This window comes from Pithys albifrons, chromosome 2 (assembly GCF_047495875.1).
Source record: "Pithys albifrons albifrons isolate INPA30051 chromosome 2, PitAlb_v1, whole genome shotgun sequence".
Classification (NCBI taxonomy): domain Eukaryota; kingdom Metazoa; phylum Chordata; class Aves; order Passeriformes; family Thamnophilidae; genus Pithys; species Pithys albifrons.
This window is the reverse complement of record NC_092459.1, coordinates 64,783,903-64,802,546: the sequence shown is the minus strand read 5'-3', so window position 1 is coordinate 64,802,546 and position 18,644 is coordinate 64,783,903. Positions and strand designations below refer to the sequence as shown.

The window sequence follows — 18,644 nt, the reverse complement described above, 5'->3', positions numbered from 1 at the left end:
TGTTCCTTATGATTTCTGTGAACTCCTTCTCTTGACCAGGAGCTTTTCTTTAAGTCCCAGGAGAAGGTAGCTGTCTATATTCCAGAATTCTTAATGAAGGTAATGAAAGCCAGTTGGGTAAGTTTAAGGTTAATGCATTCAAGATGTCCTTAGCAGTTTGATATGTTGATATGTTGCAGTTAGTTGGGTTGGGTTTCATTTGAGGAACAATAGCAAGTGAACAATAATTTTATCTGTTCCCCTCTCAGTCTCACTGCATGACAATAGCAAGCAGCAAAAACCAAAACCCAAAACAGTCTTGAGACTAATATAAGTGGAAAAAAGCAAGTCAAGGAGCTGATTTCGTTGTAATGTATAACTCTTCTTTTAGAATTCTAAACTTCTCGTGTTTCTGACAGAACATTGCAAGAGTTTGCTCCTGGAAATCTGTTAATATTGTGCATACCTTTACTATGATTGTGCTGGGTATCAAATTTGCATTTGATGAAAACTAAGTAATAGTCAAATGCTTCCTAGATTTCTAGTCTGATAATCAGAATATCTGTTCTTTCTTGTGGTATGTCCAGACAGTGGTTATTGATCATGACAATCAGGATTACAGAATCATAACATCATAACACTCTTTGAGAGTGTCTGTATGTCCTTTAAAATATCTTATTTTCTCTAACCATGTTTTTTTCTACTATTGAATAAATTCCTCTGTGGTATTTATCTAAGGTATAGAAGAGGATGCATATATTCTTCTAGATTAATTTGCCCTTCATATGGCACTGCCACTGATGAATCACAAGAACTAGTAGATTATCTTGTTCTGTTTCACATTTTTGCCGATGATTCAACCTGGAAATATTTGTGATTTGACTCCGAAGTGTTATTTTAAACATCTGTTTTGCAAAGATGTGTGTTATGCAAAGTCTGTAAAGAACATACTTGAAATATAATCAAAGAACTTTTAATAATACAAATATACTGTTGCAAAATGAACCAAGAAAATACTCTCCATTATTCAATATCGTCTTGTATTGTTATGTTAATGAATCAAATGTATCTAAGTAGTTTCTAATAAAAAAGTTTATTAAAATAAATGGATTGTTTGAAACCACTTAATTAAAATATGAAAGTATTATTTAAGGAAATTGATTAAACTTTAGAAACATGGCTACCCCAAGTAACCGTTTTGAATATACCCAAATACTCAGACTGTAGGAGAGACAAGAACATGATTTTACGTTTTTCTTGTCCCATCAGATAAATAAAGGAACAAGTTTCTCAGAACCTGGATTTTTTTCTTTTGTTTGTTTGATGTCATTAAGGAAATATATATTAGAAACAGGTTTCAGCAGGCATCACAGATATTTTCAGGCTGAATCATCAGAGAAGATGAGAGCAAACAAGTTTACAACCCTTATGGTGTAACAGTGGTAATGCAATGCAGGTGGGTTAAGAATTAATCTGGAAGATTATTTGCATTCTCTTTTGTACCTTCTTATTAATGTAATGTGCGTTCTTTTTTGCATATATATGTGTAGTTGATTTAGTGTATTGAAAATCTGATGTGGATTGAGGTGTTGATATCAATAGAATCATAGAATTATTTAGGTTGGAAAAGGCCTTCAAGCTCATTGAACCTAACTGTTAACCCAGCACTGCCAAGTCCACCTCTAAACCAAGTGCCTCAGTGCCACATCTACATGTCTTTCAAATACCTCCAGGGATGTGACTCCAACTCTTCCCTGGGCTGCCTATTCCAGTGGTTGAAAACCATTTTAGTGAAAAAGGTTTTCCTAATATCCAGCCTAAATTGCCCCTGGTGCACCTTGGAGCCATTTCCTCTTTTCCTATTACTTGTTAGTTGGGAAAAGAGGTCAATCCCCTCCTGGCTACACTCTCCTTTCAGGTAGTTGTAGAGAGGGCTTCCCTGAGCCTCCTTTTCTCCAGGCTAAAGAGCTCCAGCTCCCTCAGCTGCTCCTCATAAGACTTGTGTTCCAGGTCCTTCCCCAGTTCGGTACGTGCTCCAGCACCTCAGTGTCTTTTTTGCAGTGAGGGGCCCAGAGCTGAACTCAAGATTTGAGGTGTGGCCTCATCAGTGACAAGTACAGGGAAAGAATCACTTCCCTAGTCCTGCTGGCCACACTATTCCAGGATGCCATGGCCTTCTTGCCCACCTGGGCACCCTATTGGCTTGTGTTCAGTGAACACCCCAGGTCCTTTTCTGCTGGGCAGCTTTCCAGGCACAGTTTGGTGGTTTGCACTTCCTTGATCTTTTGATTCAACTATGTTTGTTTTGAGAGGTTCACAATTTAAACAAGATTGTGATTAGATAAGCTCCCTGGTACTGGTAAACTACTTTAAAACTGCCTTCCTGGAAGGAAAAATATGCACTGCTGAAAACTGAAATGGAAATAAGTTACTCTTTATTCTTTGCTGTGATTACCATAATATAATTCTGAGCAGAGGTGGGAATTTTCTAATAATAGGACTTGTTTAGAATAAAAAAGAGAAAATGGCAAGGAATCATGCCAACATAGTTCTAAAACAATTCTACAAATACTTTAGCAAGGTGTAGTAAAAAAAATTTCCTAAATGACAGGGTTTGTTTTCATTGGTGTTTACACATGATACCATTTTGAAGCTAGTAAAAATTTAGTTATTTTTAGTATTGTAACTTTATGTTTTAATTTTCCAAGAGTGCCCTGCAAACTCCCTTTGTGTCCATCCTCCCTGTTGGTCTACATAAATGTTCCCGGAACTACTACTACTTAATTGGCACATATTCCATTAATGCAAATTACTACAGCGAGCACACACAGACCTGAAGAGACCTGTCAATAACCACCATATTCATAACTGCACCAGGAAAAATTGTTTAACTCCAGTGTACTCAATCTTAGTTCATGTCAGTCCACTTACTGAGCCTCTAATAACCACGGGGCCAAGAAACGATTGACATTTACACCCAGAGAAAAGGTGGCAGACTTGGTCTCTCAGGTGCTAATGATGCTGGGACATTAACATTACAAAAACACCCAAACCCTAATCCTAACACAAAAGAGAAGCCTAACCCTAACCCTATCCCTAACCCTAATCCTAAGGGTAACTCTAAGAGTAACCCTAACCCAGGATTCGAGAGTGGAGAGAGGAGGGGGTCTGTCAGAATAGGGAGAAATAGGCCAGCCCTTTGTGGGCTGCCACCTTTCCTCTTCGATTCCTTTTCGAAGAGGAACATTCATCCGTCTTCAATTCTTGGCTGAAAAATGGCATTTTCCCAGACCCACTGTTGCCAAGGAAGGACTGAGCTTGGTGCCAAGAGAAAAGGTGGCTGCCTTGGTCTCTCAGGTGCTAATGATGACGCGCTATTAACATTAGAAAAACACCCAAACTCTAATCCCACCACAAAAGAAAAGCCTAACCCTAACCCTAGCCCTAACCTAACCCTAACAATACTCCTAACGGTAACTCTAAGAGTAACCCTAATCCAGGACTCGGGAGTGGAGAGAGGAAGGGGTCTGTCAGAATAGAGAGAAAGAGGCCAGCCCTTTGTGGGCTGCCACCTTTCCTCTTCGATTGCTTTTAGAAGAGGAACATTCGTCCGTCTTCAATTCTTGGCTGAAAATTGGCAATTTCCCAGACCCACTGGTGCCAAGGAAGGACTGAGCTTTGTGCCAAGACGAAAGTTGGTAGCCTTGGTCACTAAGGTGGTAATGATGCTGCGCCATTAACATTATAGAAACACCAAAACCCTAATAATAACAGAAAAGAGAAGTCTAACCCTATCCCTATCCCTAACCCTAACCCTAACCCTAACACCTACCCTAAACCTAACCCTAATCCTAAGGGTAACTCTAAGAGTAACCCTAACCCAGAAGTCGGGAGTGGAGAGAGGAGGGGGTCTGTCAGAATAGAGAGAAATAGGCTATCCCTTTGTGGGCTGGCACCTTTCCTCTTAAATTCCTTTTAGAAGAGGAACCTTCATTCGTCATCAATTCTTGGCTGAAAAATGGCAATTTCCGAGACCTACTGCTGACAAGGAAGGACTGAGCTTGATGCCAAGAGAAAAGGTGACAGCCTTGGTCTCTCAGGTGCTAATGATGCTGGGACATTAACATTAGAAAAACACCCAAATCCTAATTCTAACACAAAAGAGAAGCCTAACCCTAACCCGAACCCTAACCCTAATCATAACCCTTATCCTAATGGTAATGTTAAGGGTAACCCTAACGCAGGAGTCGGGAATGGAGGGAGGAGGGGGTCTGTCAGAATACAGAGAAATAGGCCAGCCCTTTGTGGACTGCAACCTTTCCTCTTAAATTCCTTTTCAAGAGGAACCTTCATCCGTCTTCAATTCTTGGCTGAAAAATGGCAATTTCCCAGAACCACTAGTGCCAAGGGAGGACCGAGCTTTGTGCCAAGAGAAAAGGTGGCAGCCTTGGTCTCTAAGGTGCTAATGATGCTGCGCCATTAACATTAGAAAAACACCCAAACCCTGATCCTAACACAAAAGAGAAGCCTAACCCTAACCCTTGCCCTAACCCTAACCCTAACCCTAACCCTAACCCTAACCCCAACCCTAACCCTAACCCTAACCCTAACCCTAACCCTAAACCTAACCCTAATCCTAAGGGTAAATCTAAGAGTAACTCTTACCCAGGATTCACGAGTGGAGAGAGGAAGGGGTTTGGCAGAATAGAGAGAAATAGGCCAGCCCTTTGTGCGTTGGCACTTTTCCTCTTCGATTCCTTTTTGAAGAGCAACATTCGTCCGTCTTCAATTCTTGGCTGAAACATGAAATTTCCCAGTCACTCTGGTGCCAGGGAAGGACTGAGCTTGGTGCAAAGAGAAGAGGTGTCAGCCTTGGTTTCTGAGGTGCTAATGATGCTGCGCCATTAACATTACAAAACCACCCAAACCCTAATCCTAACACAAAAGAGAAGCCTAACCCTAACCCTATCCCTAACCCTAATCCTAACCCTAATCCTAATGGTAACGTTAAGGGTAACTCTAACCCAGGAGTCGGAAGTGGAGAGAGGATGGCATCTGTCAGAATAGAGAGAAATAGGCCAGCCCTTTGTGAGCTGGCACCTTTCCTCTTCGATTCATTTTCCAAGAGGAACCTTCGTCCATTTTCAATTCTTGGCTGAAAATTGGCAATTTCCCAGAACCACTGGTGCCAAGGAAGGACTGAGCTTTGTGCCAAGAGAACAGGTGGCTGCCTTGGCCTCTGAGGAGCTAATGATGCTGCGCATTAACATTACAAAAACACCCAAACCCTAATCCTAACACAAAAGAGAAGCCTAACCCTAACCCTAGCCCTAACCCTAACCCTAACCCTAACCCTAACCCTAACCCTAACCCTAACCCTAACCCTAACCCTAACCCTAACCCTAACCCTAACCCTAACCCTAACCCTAACCCTAACAATAACTGTAAGAGTAGCCCTAACCAAGGATGCGGGAGTGGAAAGAGGAGGGGGTCTGTCAGAATAGGGAGAAATAGGCCAGCCCTTTGTGGGCTGCCACCTTTCCTCTTCGATTCCTTTTAGAAGCGGAGTCTTCGTCCATCTTCAAATCTTGGCTGAAAAATGAAATTTCCCAGACCCACTGGTGCCAAGGAAGGACTGAGCTTGGTGCCAAGAGAACAGGTGGCAGCCTTGGTCTCTCAGGTGCTAATGATGCTGCGCCATTAACATTAGAAAAACACCCAAACCCTAATCCTAACACAAAAGAGAAGCATAACCCTAACCCTTGCCCTAACCCTAACTCTAACCCTAATCCTAACAGTAACTCCAAACGTACCCCTAACCCAGGAGTCGGGAGTGGAGAGAGGAGGGGGTCTGTCAAAATAGGGAGAAATAGGGCAGCCCTTTGTGAGCTGGCACCTTTTCTCTTAAATTCCTTTTAGAAGAGGAACCTTCATCCGTCTTCAATTCTTGGCTGAAAAATGGCATTTTCCCAGATCCACTCGTGCCAAGGGAGGACTGAGCTTTGTGCGAAGAGAAAAGGTGGCAGCCTTGGTCTCTGAGGTGCTAATGATGCTGAGCCATTAACATTACAAAACCACCCAAACCCTAATCCTAACATAAACGAGAAGCATAACCCTAACCCTATCCCTAACCCTAACAATACTTCTAACGGTAACTCCAAGAGTAACCCTAACCCAGGACTCGGGAGTGGAGAGAGGAGGGGGTCTGTCAGAATAGAGAGAAATAGGCCAGCCCTTTGTGGGCTGCCACCTTTCCTCTTCGATTCCTTTTCAAAGAGGAACATTCATCCGTCTTCAATTCTTGGCTGAAAAATGGCATTTTCCCAGACCCACTGTTGCCAAGGAAGGACTGAGCTTGGTGCCAAGAGAAAAGGTGGCTGCCTTGGTCTCTGAGGTGCTAATGATGCTGCGCCATTAACATTAGAAAAACACCCAAACCCTAATCCTAACACAAAAGAGAAGCCTAACCCTAACCCTAGCCCTAAACCTAACCCTTACTCTAATCCTAAGGGTAACTCTAAAAGTAACCCTAACCTAGGATTCGGAAGTGGACTGAGGATAGCGTCTGTCAGATTGGAGAGAAATAGGGCAGCCCTTTGTGGGCTGCCACCTTTCCTCTTCGATTGCTTTTAGAAGAGGAACCTTCATCCGTCTTCAATTCTTGGCTGAAAAATGGCAATTTCCCAGACCCACTGGTGCCAAGGAAGGACTGAGCTTTGTGCCAAGAGAAAAGGTGGCTGCCTTGGTCTCTCAGGTGCTAATGATGCTGGGACATTAACATTACAAAAACACCCAAACCCTAATCCTAACACAAAAGAGAAGCCTAACCCGAACCCTAGTCCTAACCCTAATCCTAATGGTAACTCTAAGAGTAACCCTAACCCAGGATTCGAGAGTGGAGAGAGGAGGGGGTCTGTCAGAATAGACAGAAATAGGCCAGGCCTTGGTGGGTTGCCACCATTCCCCTTCGATTCCTTTTCGAAGAGGAGTCTTTGTCCGTCTTCAATTCCTTGCTGGAAAATGGAAATTTCCCAGACCCACTGGTGCCAAGGAAGGACTGAGCTTGGTGCCAAGAGAAAAGGTGGCAGCCTTGGGCTCTCTGTTGCCAGGAATTCAATCACTGTCTGTAAATATTTTATTATCTGTAATAATGTTTTGTCTTTGGTGAAGTAATATTTTTTCCTTTTGTGTCATGTGTAAAGTAATATTCTTTCCCATTTGTTCTTGTCAGTCTGATAATGCCGTGAGAAATTAAGACTTCATGATCATTTTTTGTCTTTGCTATACTTTCAGTTCATTTCTTCACTGGAAGTACTTTTCATAAATATGAATAAACACTCTTAATATTGGTATTGTGGAGAAAGGAAAGAAGTTCACAAGCTGACTGAGATTTTTGCTTCATGTTTAGATGGTTATTTTTCTTTAATTGTTTGCTTTGGTATTGTGCATTAGGATACACAGTTCCGTCTGTCTGCCCTGGTAGGTCAATATTTTATATATAATTAATAAAGATATGTATGTACTGGATATATTTTATTATTTCTCAACCAAAACTTTGCTTGGTCCTTCACTTTCCACTTCATTCTTTTTCAGGTCATATTATCTGAATGGAAAAATAAGATACAGGTAGTTGTAGAATTAAAAATTGGATTTTGTTCACCTGCAAATTTTATTCATGTATTCCTTTTTGCAGGCCATTTCTAGAGTTTAGTCTTAGGATGATTACAGCAGACTTTGGCCTTTCATCAATTTCAATAGCCATTCTTTTTTGAAATCCTGATGTTGAATCCACATGAGTTGTGTGAGTCCAAGTTTCCCTGTTTTCAGTGCCTGCTTCTGAGTTACTCCTTGATATGTGTGTGGTGAGAAGGGGTTATAACTGATTTAATTTTTTTGTCTTTCATTTTTCCATGCATTTTAGGGTCTTGACAGCACTCTCAGAGACAGGCAGAGTATAGAGATGAAGGTCAGAATCCTCCAAGATGAACTGATTGTTAACCAGAAAGCCTTGGACACCTCAAAGAGGGTGCTGCACAGTCTAAAGAAATCTTCCTGGGAGTGAGATGGAAGCTTGAAGAACAGCAGAGCAGAAGCCAGGACTGCTCAGAATTCTTTAGAGGCTTTTAAAGAAGAAATTGCTACCCTACTCAGCAGTGGGCCTGCAATAGTTGAACCTTCTGAGAAGGCCATTTTGGTGAGGATACGATAAATAAATTGCAAAGAGGAGAGTAAACAAATAGTAAGTTGGCAACTACTGCACTGGCCCAATGTGTGTAATTTTTCTCTTTGGATCTTGTTTCATTTTATTCATCTTGGTAGAGTTTTGGTTCCTTCTGCTTAGGTTTTGATATTACAGAAACCTTTAATTTTGTTGTTTGTTGATTTGAGGTAATAGATGAAAAGCATCTATGTTTTATTAAGTAGAAAGGGTTCAGAAATTAAATTAATAATAGATGCTGTTAAGAAGAAAAGACTTGGAATGGTCTTTCAGTTAAAACATTGAAATTTGGTTTCAGTGCCAACGGACATCAAAAGCGGCTGTGTAGTTGCTATGACTTAGTGAAACATGTGACTGCATTTGCTGCTACAATAGTGACTTCTGTCTCAAAGCAGATAAAATTGATGAGTTGCCCCAGGTAATGTCTTTCCCTTCAACCCTCAAAACCTGCACCTAAAAATAAAGAAGCACTTTTACACTTACAGTTAAATATTGTTCACCATGCAGAAGAAAGGTAGTAGGAAGGCAGCTGGCTCTGGCTTGAGGCCTTTTGTCTGGTAGTGTTTGCAAAGCTGTGTTTGAATGTACAGGTAGAGAAGGGACAACTCAGGAGGAAGAGGAGTCAGAATGCAGTTTGACCAATGTCAGTATCCTGTCACTGCACTGACATTTCTTGCTTGCTTAGATGAGCATTTATTAATTTGTCACTGAGAACTATTATATAATCAGAAGTCACACACTAAATCAAAAGCTGTTTTCAGTGAGCAACTGGAAACCAACTTTGGTATCCTTGCCAGATTTTAAGATTCTAGCATCTCCTGCTGATGTGGTAGTTTTCAATGTTAGCAAATGTTTTTGTATTCCATCCAAGTTTTGAAATAGGTTTTGAAAGCATACCTGTGCATTTTGATGAAGCATTTAAAACACAAAACGAAACCGAAAAGCCTGCCATTGGCCTTCTTGCCCAGCTGGGCATACGTTGGCTCATGTTCAGCTGGCTGTCAACCAGTACCCCCAAGTCCTTTTACTCTGTGCACCTTCACAGCCACTCTTCCCTGAGCCTGGAGCGCTGTTGTGACCCAAGGACAGGACCCTGCACTTGGTTTTGTTGAACCTCATACCCTTGGCACTGGCCCATCAATCCTGTCTGTCCAGATTCCTCTGCAGAGCCTTCCTACCCTTCAGCAGACCAACACTCCCACACAATTTGATGCTATATGTAAAACGGTCTTAGTTTGAAATTATCTTTTAGCCACATTAAAACAAAAGACAGGAAGTGTTTTTGGTTTTGGTCTTGTTTGTCTGTTTGTTTTTTTCAGCCTGGCTGAACAAGCTGCGCAAGTCATAGGCACAGGAAATTGTGGAGGTCAGAACTGCAGGACCAAAAAGACACTGGATGCAGGGATGGGTGGGTAACATGAGTGCAACTCTATTTTAGGAAATGCCTAAGTTGTGGGTTGTCTCTAAACCAAAGATTAAATTTACACCAGGATGATCTGGATGATAAAATGACAACTTGGTGGTTTCGTGCTCTCAGCTTCTATGGTATGGTCCCTCTGTTTCTTGTGTTATGGACTTTTGAAGCTGGGCTGCAGGCAGGGCCACTCTGCAGCCTGATAAAGGGGCTCTGGGTTCTCTGACAGTGGGATATCTCTTGGGCAACAAGTTACTCAAACTTTTTCCTGCTGAGTGATTTTTGATGCAGAAAAACATAAAATATGTGTGTGTTCTAGCAGTTTTATTATTGTTTAGTATTTTCTACTGCTATGTGAGCAGCAGTAATTTCTCAGTGGTTTTTTGATGAGTTGGGTGCAAACTGTTGTTTGTATTTAATTACAGCTGGAGTTGGAAATCTCTCAGAGCCATTAAAATTAATGGGAGCCTTGTGTGCTTATTCATTTTATTAAGAGGAACCAACAAGATGCCTAAAATGAAGAGGCTGCTTGGATCAGATGAGTGTCTGAACACTGAGTTACAAAAGCAATATAATTAAATATGTAACCAAATAATTTATATGACAGTAAGAAGAAGACAGGGGGAAGCAAACAACTTTTTGGATAGACCTGTCTTTCAGTGTTTGGCAGTAGTGTAACCAGATGCTTTCAAGCATCTAATTTATAAGTAGTTTACAACTTAAAATCCATGATATTATATGTAGATGTTATAAAGTTAACACTGTAGAGCTTGAATAAAAGGCACTAGAGACAGAGATACAGCTGATTGTACTGCATTGGTCATCTGGAGCATTACTCAAGTACTGCAAGTAATGCAAATTAGCAGTCACAACTCATGTAGTAATATCTTTTCTTTGACCCACAATTGCAGTTGGAAAATGTATCCAAGTGTTTGAGTTCCATGTTGGTAAGTGTGGGAAAAACCCCCACTCTAAAACCAGCTTAAAAGAAATCCCTGTAAATACATAAGAGGTCCTTCAATGATTCTCTGATCTCAAAGTTTTCTCTGATCAATATGCCTTTCTGTAGTATATGATCTGGTCTACAATCTCTAAAGATCTTGCAGTCTTTGTTTCTTTTATATTCTTAGACAATCATGGTTCCCAGGATTTTTTAATTAATTGTATGAATGAATGCACTGTTAGCCTGTAACACATTCACATGCTAAAAGTTTGAAAAACTGCATGTAGTACCTGGAAAGCCAAATCAGCCATCCAATGCAGCTAAGAAAGGCAAAGGTGTAGCATATTGCCAGGCCAAAGTCAATCATTAGAAAGTTGGAGTTGCAAAGAATCAACAGTTTGGTGCTATTTGTTTTGCTTTAGACGATATAACTTTCAAGGATGAAGCAACTACTACATTGGGGAAAAAAACAGAGAAAAGAGCTGTATCTTCCTCTCTTCTTCCTCTGGTTAGAGCATGTGGCTGTAGATTCTTAAATTTGCCTCTAGATTTTGCTGCAATAAAGAGATTCTTGTGAAATTTTTTCCTGTTAATGAGCAACTTCAGTGCTTTCTTCTTCTGCTGCTGCTGTTTTTAATTTTTTGAACCAGAAGCATGAAACAAAAAATATTCTTGCTAATGAACTAGTAATGAAAGTATTTCTTGGTGGGTTTTGTTTTGTTTTGTTTTGTTGGATCTTTGCAAAGATTATGGTCTGCAAAAGAAGTAAGAGAAAACAAAGGTAAACATAGTTCTTAGAAGGAGAGCTTTGAATTTTTGCAAGAGACGCTAATTGAGAAGGAACTAATTCAATTTTTAGAGCTAGCAGGGCAGAACAGAAGAAGGAAAAAACACACTGAATAATATTTTACACCCGTAGGTGTTCACACCAATAAACCAGAAGGAAATGCAATTAAAATAATCTTAAATACAATTTGTAAACCAATAACTCTTATCTCTAAACCTGGCTCTTCTAACAAAGAGCTGAAGACTGACTATGTTAACATTCCTGCATCTCCTCAGACTACATTGGATGGCATCACTGGTATCACTTATATCTGTTTTAAAGCTCACAGTACTGGGCAATCACAGCACTTGCAGTTATTAGTTAGGATATAGCTGTCCTTGCTAACTTCTCCCTGCCTTTGTACAGCTGTGTAAAGTAACAGAGCTCCACAGAGGAACTGGAGTCAGAAGCGGAGACATCCCTAGTGTTGCAGAGAAGCAAAAATCTATCTTATCTTGCTAAGAGGATAAATACAGCAGGTCTAGCAATTTATGAGCAGAATAAATGTTGACTAAAAAAGGACATATGGAAAATTTGTACTTCTGTCAGGAGTGTGTACTATAAACATACCCTTTATTATTTCTTATGGATAGTGTACTTGTCTATGTATTGTTGACTACCAGTGTAGGGGGAGATTGCTTTTAAATTGTAATTCAAGAATCTTAATCAAGTTTTATTATTCTTTTGACCACTTTTTACCTCTTAGTATCTGAAAATTCTGGAGCAACTTAATGAGAAGATGAAGCTGGATAGTGTAGCAGCAGAGGTTGGATTTGATATAATTGTGGATGCAATTCTGGCCTGGGTAGAGTAGTTAGTGAAACTTGAAGGTGATGCAGTGATTGAAAACAAGACCATAGCATATAGCCTCAGAAGGAAGGTATGCAAAGAAGACATATCATTACTGTTTGTTTCAAAGATAAACATTGATATGACTATATTTCTGTAGTGGCTTGATAGAGGCAGCAGACTGTATATGTACAAGGAATTTCAAAGATGTCCATTGCATAAAAAGGAGATAGTAAACATTTGCAAACTGTGCAAACAGACTGCATATTAAAACAATTAAACTCACCAGTGGGTTGAACACAGGGTACTGCTTTTAAGAACTTCTTAAGAAAAAAGTATGTTTGGATGTGTATATGTGTCTACTTTTTAATACATATTTATAACATACTTCTGTAAACAATTGCCATTGATATTTAAATCTGAAGGAATCTGCTGGGGAGGAGGGTGTATTAAGCAAGCTTCTCTAGAAACTAGAAGGGTGTCAGTTGCACTTCACCAAGAATTTCAATATTTCCAACAAGCACTGTTCCTTCCTTCAAATTTTTCTTCAGGAACAAATCCAAATCTTTTCCAATTTGGTCAAACATCCCTTCATCATCCTGTTATGATACAGTGAAGTCTTTTGGGTTTGGGCTTATCAGACTGGTGTGGAGTTGAGAATTGGGATCTGTTTAAGGTTTAAATCAATACTGTGGTTTTTTTGTTGTTTGGGTTTTTTTTTTTTTTTGAGACAACTGTCTCTCTAGCAGGGAGTATATGTATGTCCATACTCCTCAGATGTTTCAGAATAATGTCTGGCAGCTCAGTTCAGGTAAACTGAAAACAGGTAGCTCCTTGAGCAGCAAAATTACAAAACTAAACTGCTGGACCTGCAATGGTGTAGTGGATGAAAGCTTCCCTATTTCTGTATGCTGCTTCTCCTGCTCACATGTTAACTTTAATTAACTGACTATAAATGGAATTGTCATAAACTCCCACTACTGAAACCACTCTCTGCTTAATGAGTCTCCCTCACCTCTTGCATTTGACTAGTGTCTTATACTTCAGGCAATCTCAGATGTTATGAGTGATGTGCAAGTATTTATGTTCAAACAGGGTGAAGTCTATCTGTATAATCGCTCTAAAAAGTAGTGCATGAATTCAGAGATGGAGAATTGGTAATATTAGGAGTATCAAGTTAGTGTATATATGTTGATACTTCTTTACGAGTTTTCAAGAGAAGAAAAAGAGTTCAGATTACGTATACAACACAGGGATTAAATCTGCAAAACAATCTGTGTAGTACCACTGTCTTTCACATATTTTTTTTTCAAGTATCCTTGTGTTTGGAAAACAAGTTGAAGACTCAGACAGGAAAACCTGAAAGCAAAGATCTTCACATGAAGCTTCTATGGCAAAAAATAACCCAGCTGGAAGAAAAGAAGCAAGTAAAGACTGCCTTAGCTGTGGAAAGGGACGAGGCCAATCTGTCAGAAAGTTACATAAGAGGATAGAGAGGTTACAGAAGCAGCTTGATCTGGCAAAGGAAACCAACATTGATCTCAAAGCTGAGCTATCTGAAACCAGGGTACTTAAGATGAGCTAAAATATTATGTTTGTGCATCTTGCCATTTTTCTATTCCAGCTGGCGCTCATTTATAATAAATATGTTCACAAAGTACTGCTCAAATCCATCTAGGTGGCAAAACCAAATACAATATTACATTTTTTTGGCAATTTTTATTTATATGCTAAGAAGTATCTGCAAAGCACAATGTAAATTTTCAGGCTAGTGTAAGAAATATATGATATATGCACCCCTTTCTTTCATGTTGAGATGGCTGTAATCTTCTGTTTTCCCATACATTACTCACAGAAGATCTATTCAGACAAATATGAGGGAAAGCCTTTTTTCTTTGCATACAACAGGAATGATGGTAAATTTTAATTGTTCCTGAATTTTATTACATTGTAGCAGTAATACATTTCCTGCTTTAACTCAGGTGAATGCAAATAGTTCGTACTCACTTATAGCTTGCCACTACTAGGAGAAAGGAAGATTGATTTTATGTTTGTGTCTTGTGGCTGATGGACTGAAATAGATAACTAGGTGCATTTTCCAACTAAACCATTTTTACCAGCAAAACATATGGCAACAATTTTTTCATATTATTTTACCAGGGGCTGGCAGAGAGCAAACCCTCACAGTTGGTTTTTGTTAGAGCAGGTACCTCTTCTCGCAAAACCAGTAGAGAATTACTTGTCTTTGAAAGGAAAATATTTTTGTTAATTGTGTTGAAATAAGCCAGTCTCATTCTATAACTTTTCAGTTTACACGTACATGTGATTTCATCAAGAACCCACAAGAAGCCACATTAAAGTGCTTATTCATGATCACTTTTGTTATTATTTGTTTGCATGAGATGAAAAAGTACGACAAATGCAACACTTCCTTATCTTATTGCAGATTAAAACTTTGGAGCAGAACAGAACAATAGAAGAACTCAATAAGTTTCAAAGTGAATTGGAAAGAATGAAAGAAAAAGCTGAGAAATAACTTTGCTCTGTCAAATCAGAACATCCTGTAAAGATACATAGAGCTACTGAAGATAAAGAATAAAATAAACTATATTAGAAGCAGTTACCAAGAAAATGAAGTTGCTTAAAACAACCTTTGCAGAACGAGCAAAAAGAGAGTGACAGGTAGCTGTGCTTAAAACTGTTCCAAATGCCATTAAACATGGAAATTTTAGCTCACACTGAATTTTAACTCACTGAGCCAGAGTGGCAATTATGATTCTGAGAGGCAAAGCTATTCTGCAAGTTAAGTTATGCAACAGAATAATAAATTCAAGCATTATTTTCTTTGTTCATCACAAAATATTTTATCACCTCTTAGAGAAGTATGCTTTAAAATCCTACTATCTCTTCTAAGATATGTCCTTTTCCATATATCTTAGGAATAAAACTTATCAACTTGTCATTCATTTCCTTTTGTTTCTCACTCATCTGTCTCACACTTTCTCCTTGTCAATTGTATGAGATTCAAAAAGGCTAAATGATAGGATGAAAGAAAGCAGCCTCAAGTTGTGCTGGGGATATATATTATTGGTTGTAGTAAAGTAAGAAATTTGGTGCAAAGTGCGGACCCTAATGTACTCCTGGGGGATCAGTTGGGTTTGTTGTATAGATGCCCTCTGGGAGTTAAATTAATCCAAGGGCTGGATTAAACAAATTCCAGCTTTGCTGACTTCTCATCCTGTCTGTGATCCATGTGTTTAAAAAAGCCTTAAGCTTCCGTTAAGTCATACTTGCTTAGCACACTGCCAGAGCCTCACATCAGTGACCTCCTGAATTGATGTTGAAGATAATATATGGGAACTTAAGGGGTTTTTGTGTAACATTCTTCCAGCATTGTATCCAAGATGTTGCACTGTCTTAGTAATACAGACAGCTGGGACTGAATTCTGAAATCATAAAATCATAGAATGGTCTGGATTGGAGGGAACCTTAAAGATCATCTAGTTCTAACTCCACCACCATGGGAGGGATACCTTACACTAACCCAGCTCACTCAAAGCCCCATTCAACTTGGCCTGGAACACTCCTAGGGATGGGGCATCCACAGCTTCTCTGGCCAACTTATTCCAGTGCCTCATTACCCTCTGAGTAAAGAAATTCTTTCTAACATCTCATCTATCAAATCTAAATCTTTCATTTTTAGTTTAAAACTGTTCCCCCTTTTTCTATCACTACATACCTGTGTATGAAATCTGTCTTTGGTAAAATCTTGGAACTGAGACCTTGTTTTCAGGAAAGTCTTCAAAACCTTTCCTCACAGGTGGTATAGCTGCTTTAGAATTCTGAACAGTATTCTCAGGGTTGGTCACATATTTCAGGAGTTTGTCTCCTTACCATTAGCCCTTGGCAAGACTGGTGGAGTGAGGGTGCTGTCATGCCAGGGCATGAGTCCAGTTTCTTGATGGTTTTGATGATTTTGTGCCATTTTGAGGGAATGGGGATCATGGCATTCAAACAGATATCAAGGCAAGCATATTTCCTAAATAGGAACATTTTCCTCTTTTGTGTGCTGATGATAAGGGGTATTAAGGCATTTGTCAATTTGGTTGTGTAATACATTGAAGTCCATTGAAGAAGCATTGAAGTTTGACTTACAATCATCCATACTGTGAGCTGAGAAGAGCAAATCAGCATTCATGTTCAACTGACCTTAAGTTTTTAATCTAATAACTGGCGGGGCCACTAGTGCTGTCAATTAGTTGTGAATGTCTGTCCATTTGAAACTGCAGAAAGTTGGTGTCTTTAATGACTTTGCCAAATACCACTCATGTGATATATTTTCAGCAGCTATGCGCAGAAGAAAAGCAAGCAATTCCCAAGCTTGAATTCAAGTTAAAGGGATGTGCCAATCTTCCACTTTGCTTCTGATTTTCTCCTTTCTGCTGGGGTTTCCACAAGAAAGTGCAGGGTGGAGGGGAGCAGGGCAGACAATGGTCAAGGACCAGCATCTTAGCCCATGCTCTGCATTGTGCCCAATAGAGTTTCCAGTTGTCTGTATAGCTTCTGGTCATCTGGGTCAAGTACAACTCCTCTGCCTGTGTTTTCCTCAGTTTTTGCAGTTGAGTCAGCAGGTAAGATAAGTCTGTGAAAGATACTAAAAACGCTTGAAATTGTGTTTTGTGTTTGAGATACTTGACATCTTGGCTGCTTATGTGTTTTGTGGTTTGATGAATGCTCCAAAAGGCTGCTTCCATCCTCTTCTGCTCTCTGCACTGAGCAACAGCAGAAATGCCTATACTTTGCACTGATAATACCAATGCTTGTGTTTGTATGTATGCATATATGTATGTGTTTTTCCAGACATCTCCTCTGCTTGCTATTTAACTTCTTTCTGGTTTTACTCTTGAAGCTGACAGATGTCTGAGAGGTGGCCTCATATGTGCTGAGCCTCAACGTTGCCAGCCTGGTTCTTCCTGACTACGAAATCATTATGCATCTTGATGAGTTGATTCACACTCATAAGCACCACTGCTTTCCCTGCATCTGCCTCAAAGACATGACAAGGGTGCCAAAGGAAGGAGCAAAGAAATGTCTTTCTGTTCCCTACTCTACAGATGCTGACTAGGACTGACTTTTAGAGTTTCAATAGGGAGACTGAGCCAAATGGACAGAGTAAAGGCAGCAGCCTAGAGATGGCAAAGAGAAAATTTCTGGGCAGCATAATGCTTTAGTTATGAAAACGGGAGGCCCTTCAGTTATGGTCAATGATGCCCTCCTGTTTCACTGTAGAGGCATTGAAGACATGGGCCACCCAAGGTCACTTCACAGTTTTAGGGAGTACTTGATGTCCACTTCAGTGACATTCCTTCTGCTTTACCTCTGGGTGAAAAGGATAAAATAAAGTAGGGCTGTCCTGCTGCTGTTACCCTTGGCAAAAGGGACCTCTCTGCATCTTTGCACATAAGGACTTTATCTTCAAGACATTTTTCTGGAAGTTAGAGGATCATCTCCATTTTTGAACAAGAGATTTTTTTTAATTTCTGTTTCTTTCCTTTGTCTGCTCTTGCAGCAGAACAAAAAATTTTGCTTTTGCAGTAAAGGCTTTTTCACAGGGTCCTGTCGTGTGCCTGATATGGACATATTTGATAAAATTGAGTGTTGACCTTGGTCATGATGCCTCAAAATTTTTTCTTCTAGTTGCTGTATTCCTTGGGCAATTAATCCACAGGCCAAATAAGTGGCAATTGTTCTAAGTTAATGAAAAGTTATTTTAAAATGCTTGTCCATTACAGAAAATAGTTGAATTACTAGTCTTTATTTTCAGAAAAGTGATGATGAGGTGTACAGATCTCCCTGTTAATCATAAAAACTGCTTGTCTATCACCCTGAGTGTTGTTAAACGTTATGATTTTTAAAAAGAAATATGAACAATAAATCTGTTTTAATAGCATAGTCAAACTTGATCCTATGTTTTTCGTTTTCTCTTCCCATTACATGTTTTGTATGAATATGTAGAACAGTAAAGAAGACTATTTATGTCTGACCATTTGTGGGCTTTCCACAGTATCTCAGCAAATGATAGCCCACTCAGTAAAAGTAACACACTATTTTAGGAAAAGTGACACTTTTGCAAGTAAGAGTCACAATTTTGGTATCTGGTTAGAAACTCAAAAACATGCTTTTATTTCACTTGTCTCTGAAAAATAATTTCTCAGTGACTTGTTAGTAAAATAAAAAAATAACAAGCACCCAAGCTTTTGCAAATCAGTTATTTGGGGAGATAGAGTAAATCATATTTTCTTATGCTCCTGCAGTTACCTGGATTGAAAACAATTTCACTTCTTGTTTTATAATGTGACAGTGTTTGGGGGAGAATGGCTTCAAATTGAAAGAGGATAATTTTAGATTAGATGTTAGGAAGGAAGAAATTCTATTCTGTGAGGTGATGAGGCACTGGAACAGATTGCCCAGAAAA

At 39.5% G+C, this 18,644-nt stretch overlaps 1 protein-coding gene across 1 annotated transcript in view; it reads left to right on the top strand.

Moving 5' to 3' along the window:
• The window catches only part of CCDC170 (coiled-coil domain containing 170), a 41,154-nt gene extending 23,860 nt beyond the window's left edge, over positions 1–17,294 (top strand). Inside the window, 7 exon segments of the mRNA XM_071580861.1 lie at positions 7,901–8,218; positions 12,087–12,260; positions 13,507–13,633; positions 13,636–13,766; positions 14,616–14,772; positions 14,775–14,851; positions 17,079–17,294. Coding sequence (XP_071436962.1) covers positions 7,901–8,218; positions 12,087–12,260; positions 13,507–13,633; positions 13,636–13,766; positions 14,616–14,772; positions 14,775–14,851; positions 17,079–17,294 — 1,200 coding nt within the window.
• Positions 17,295–18,644: the final 1,350 nt, after the last annotated feature.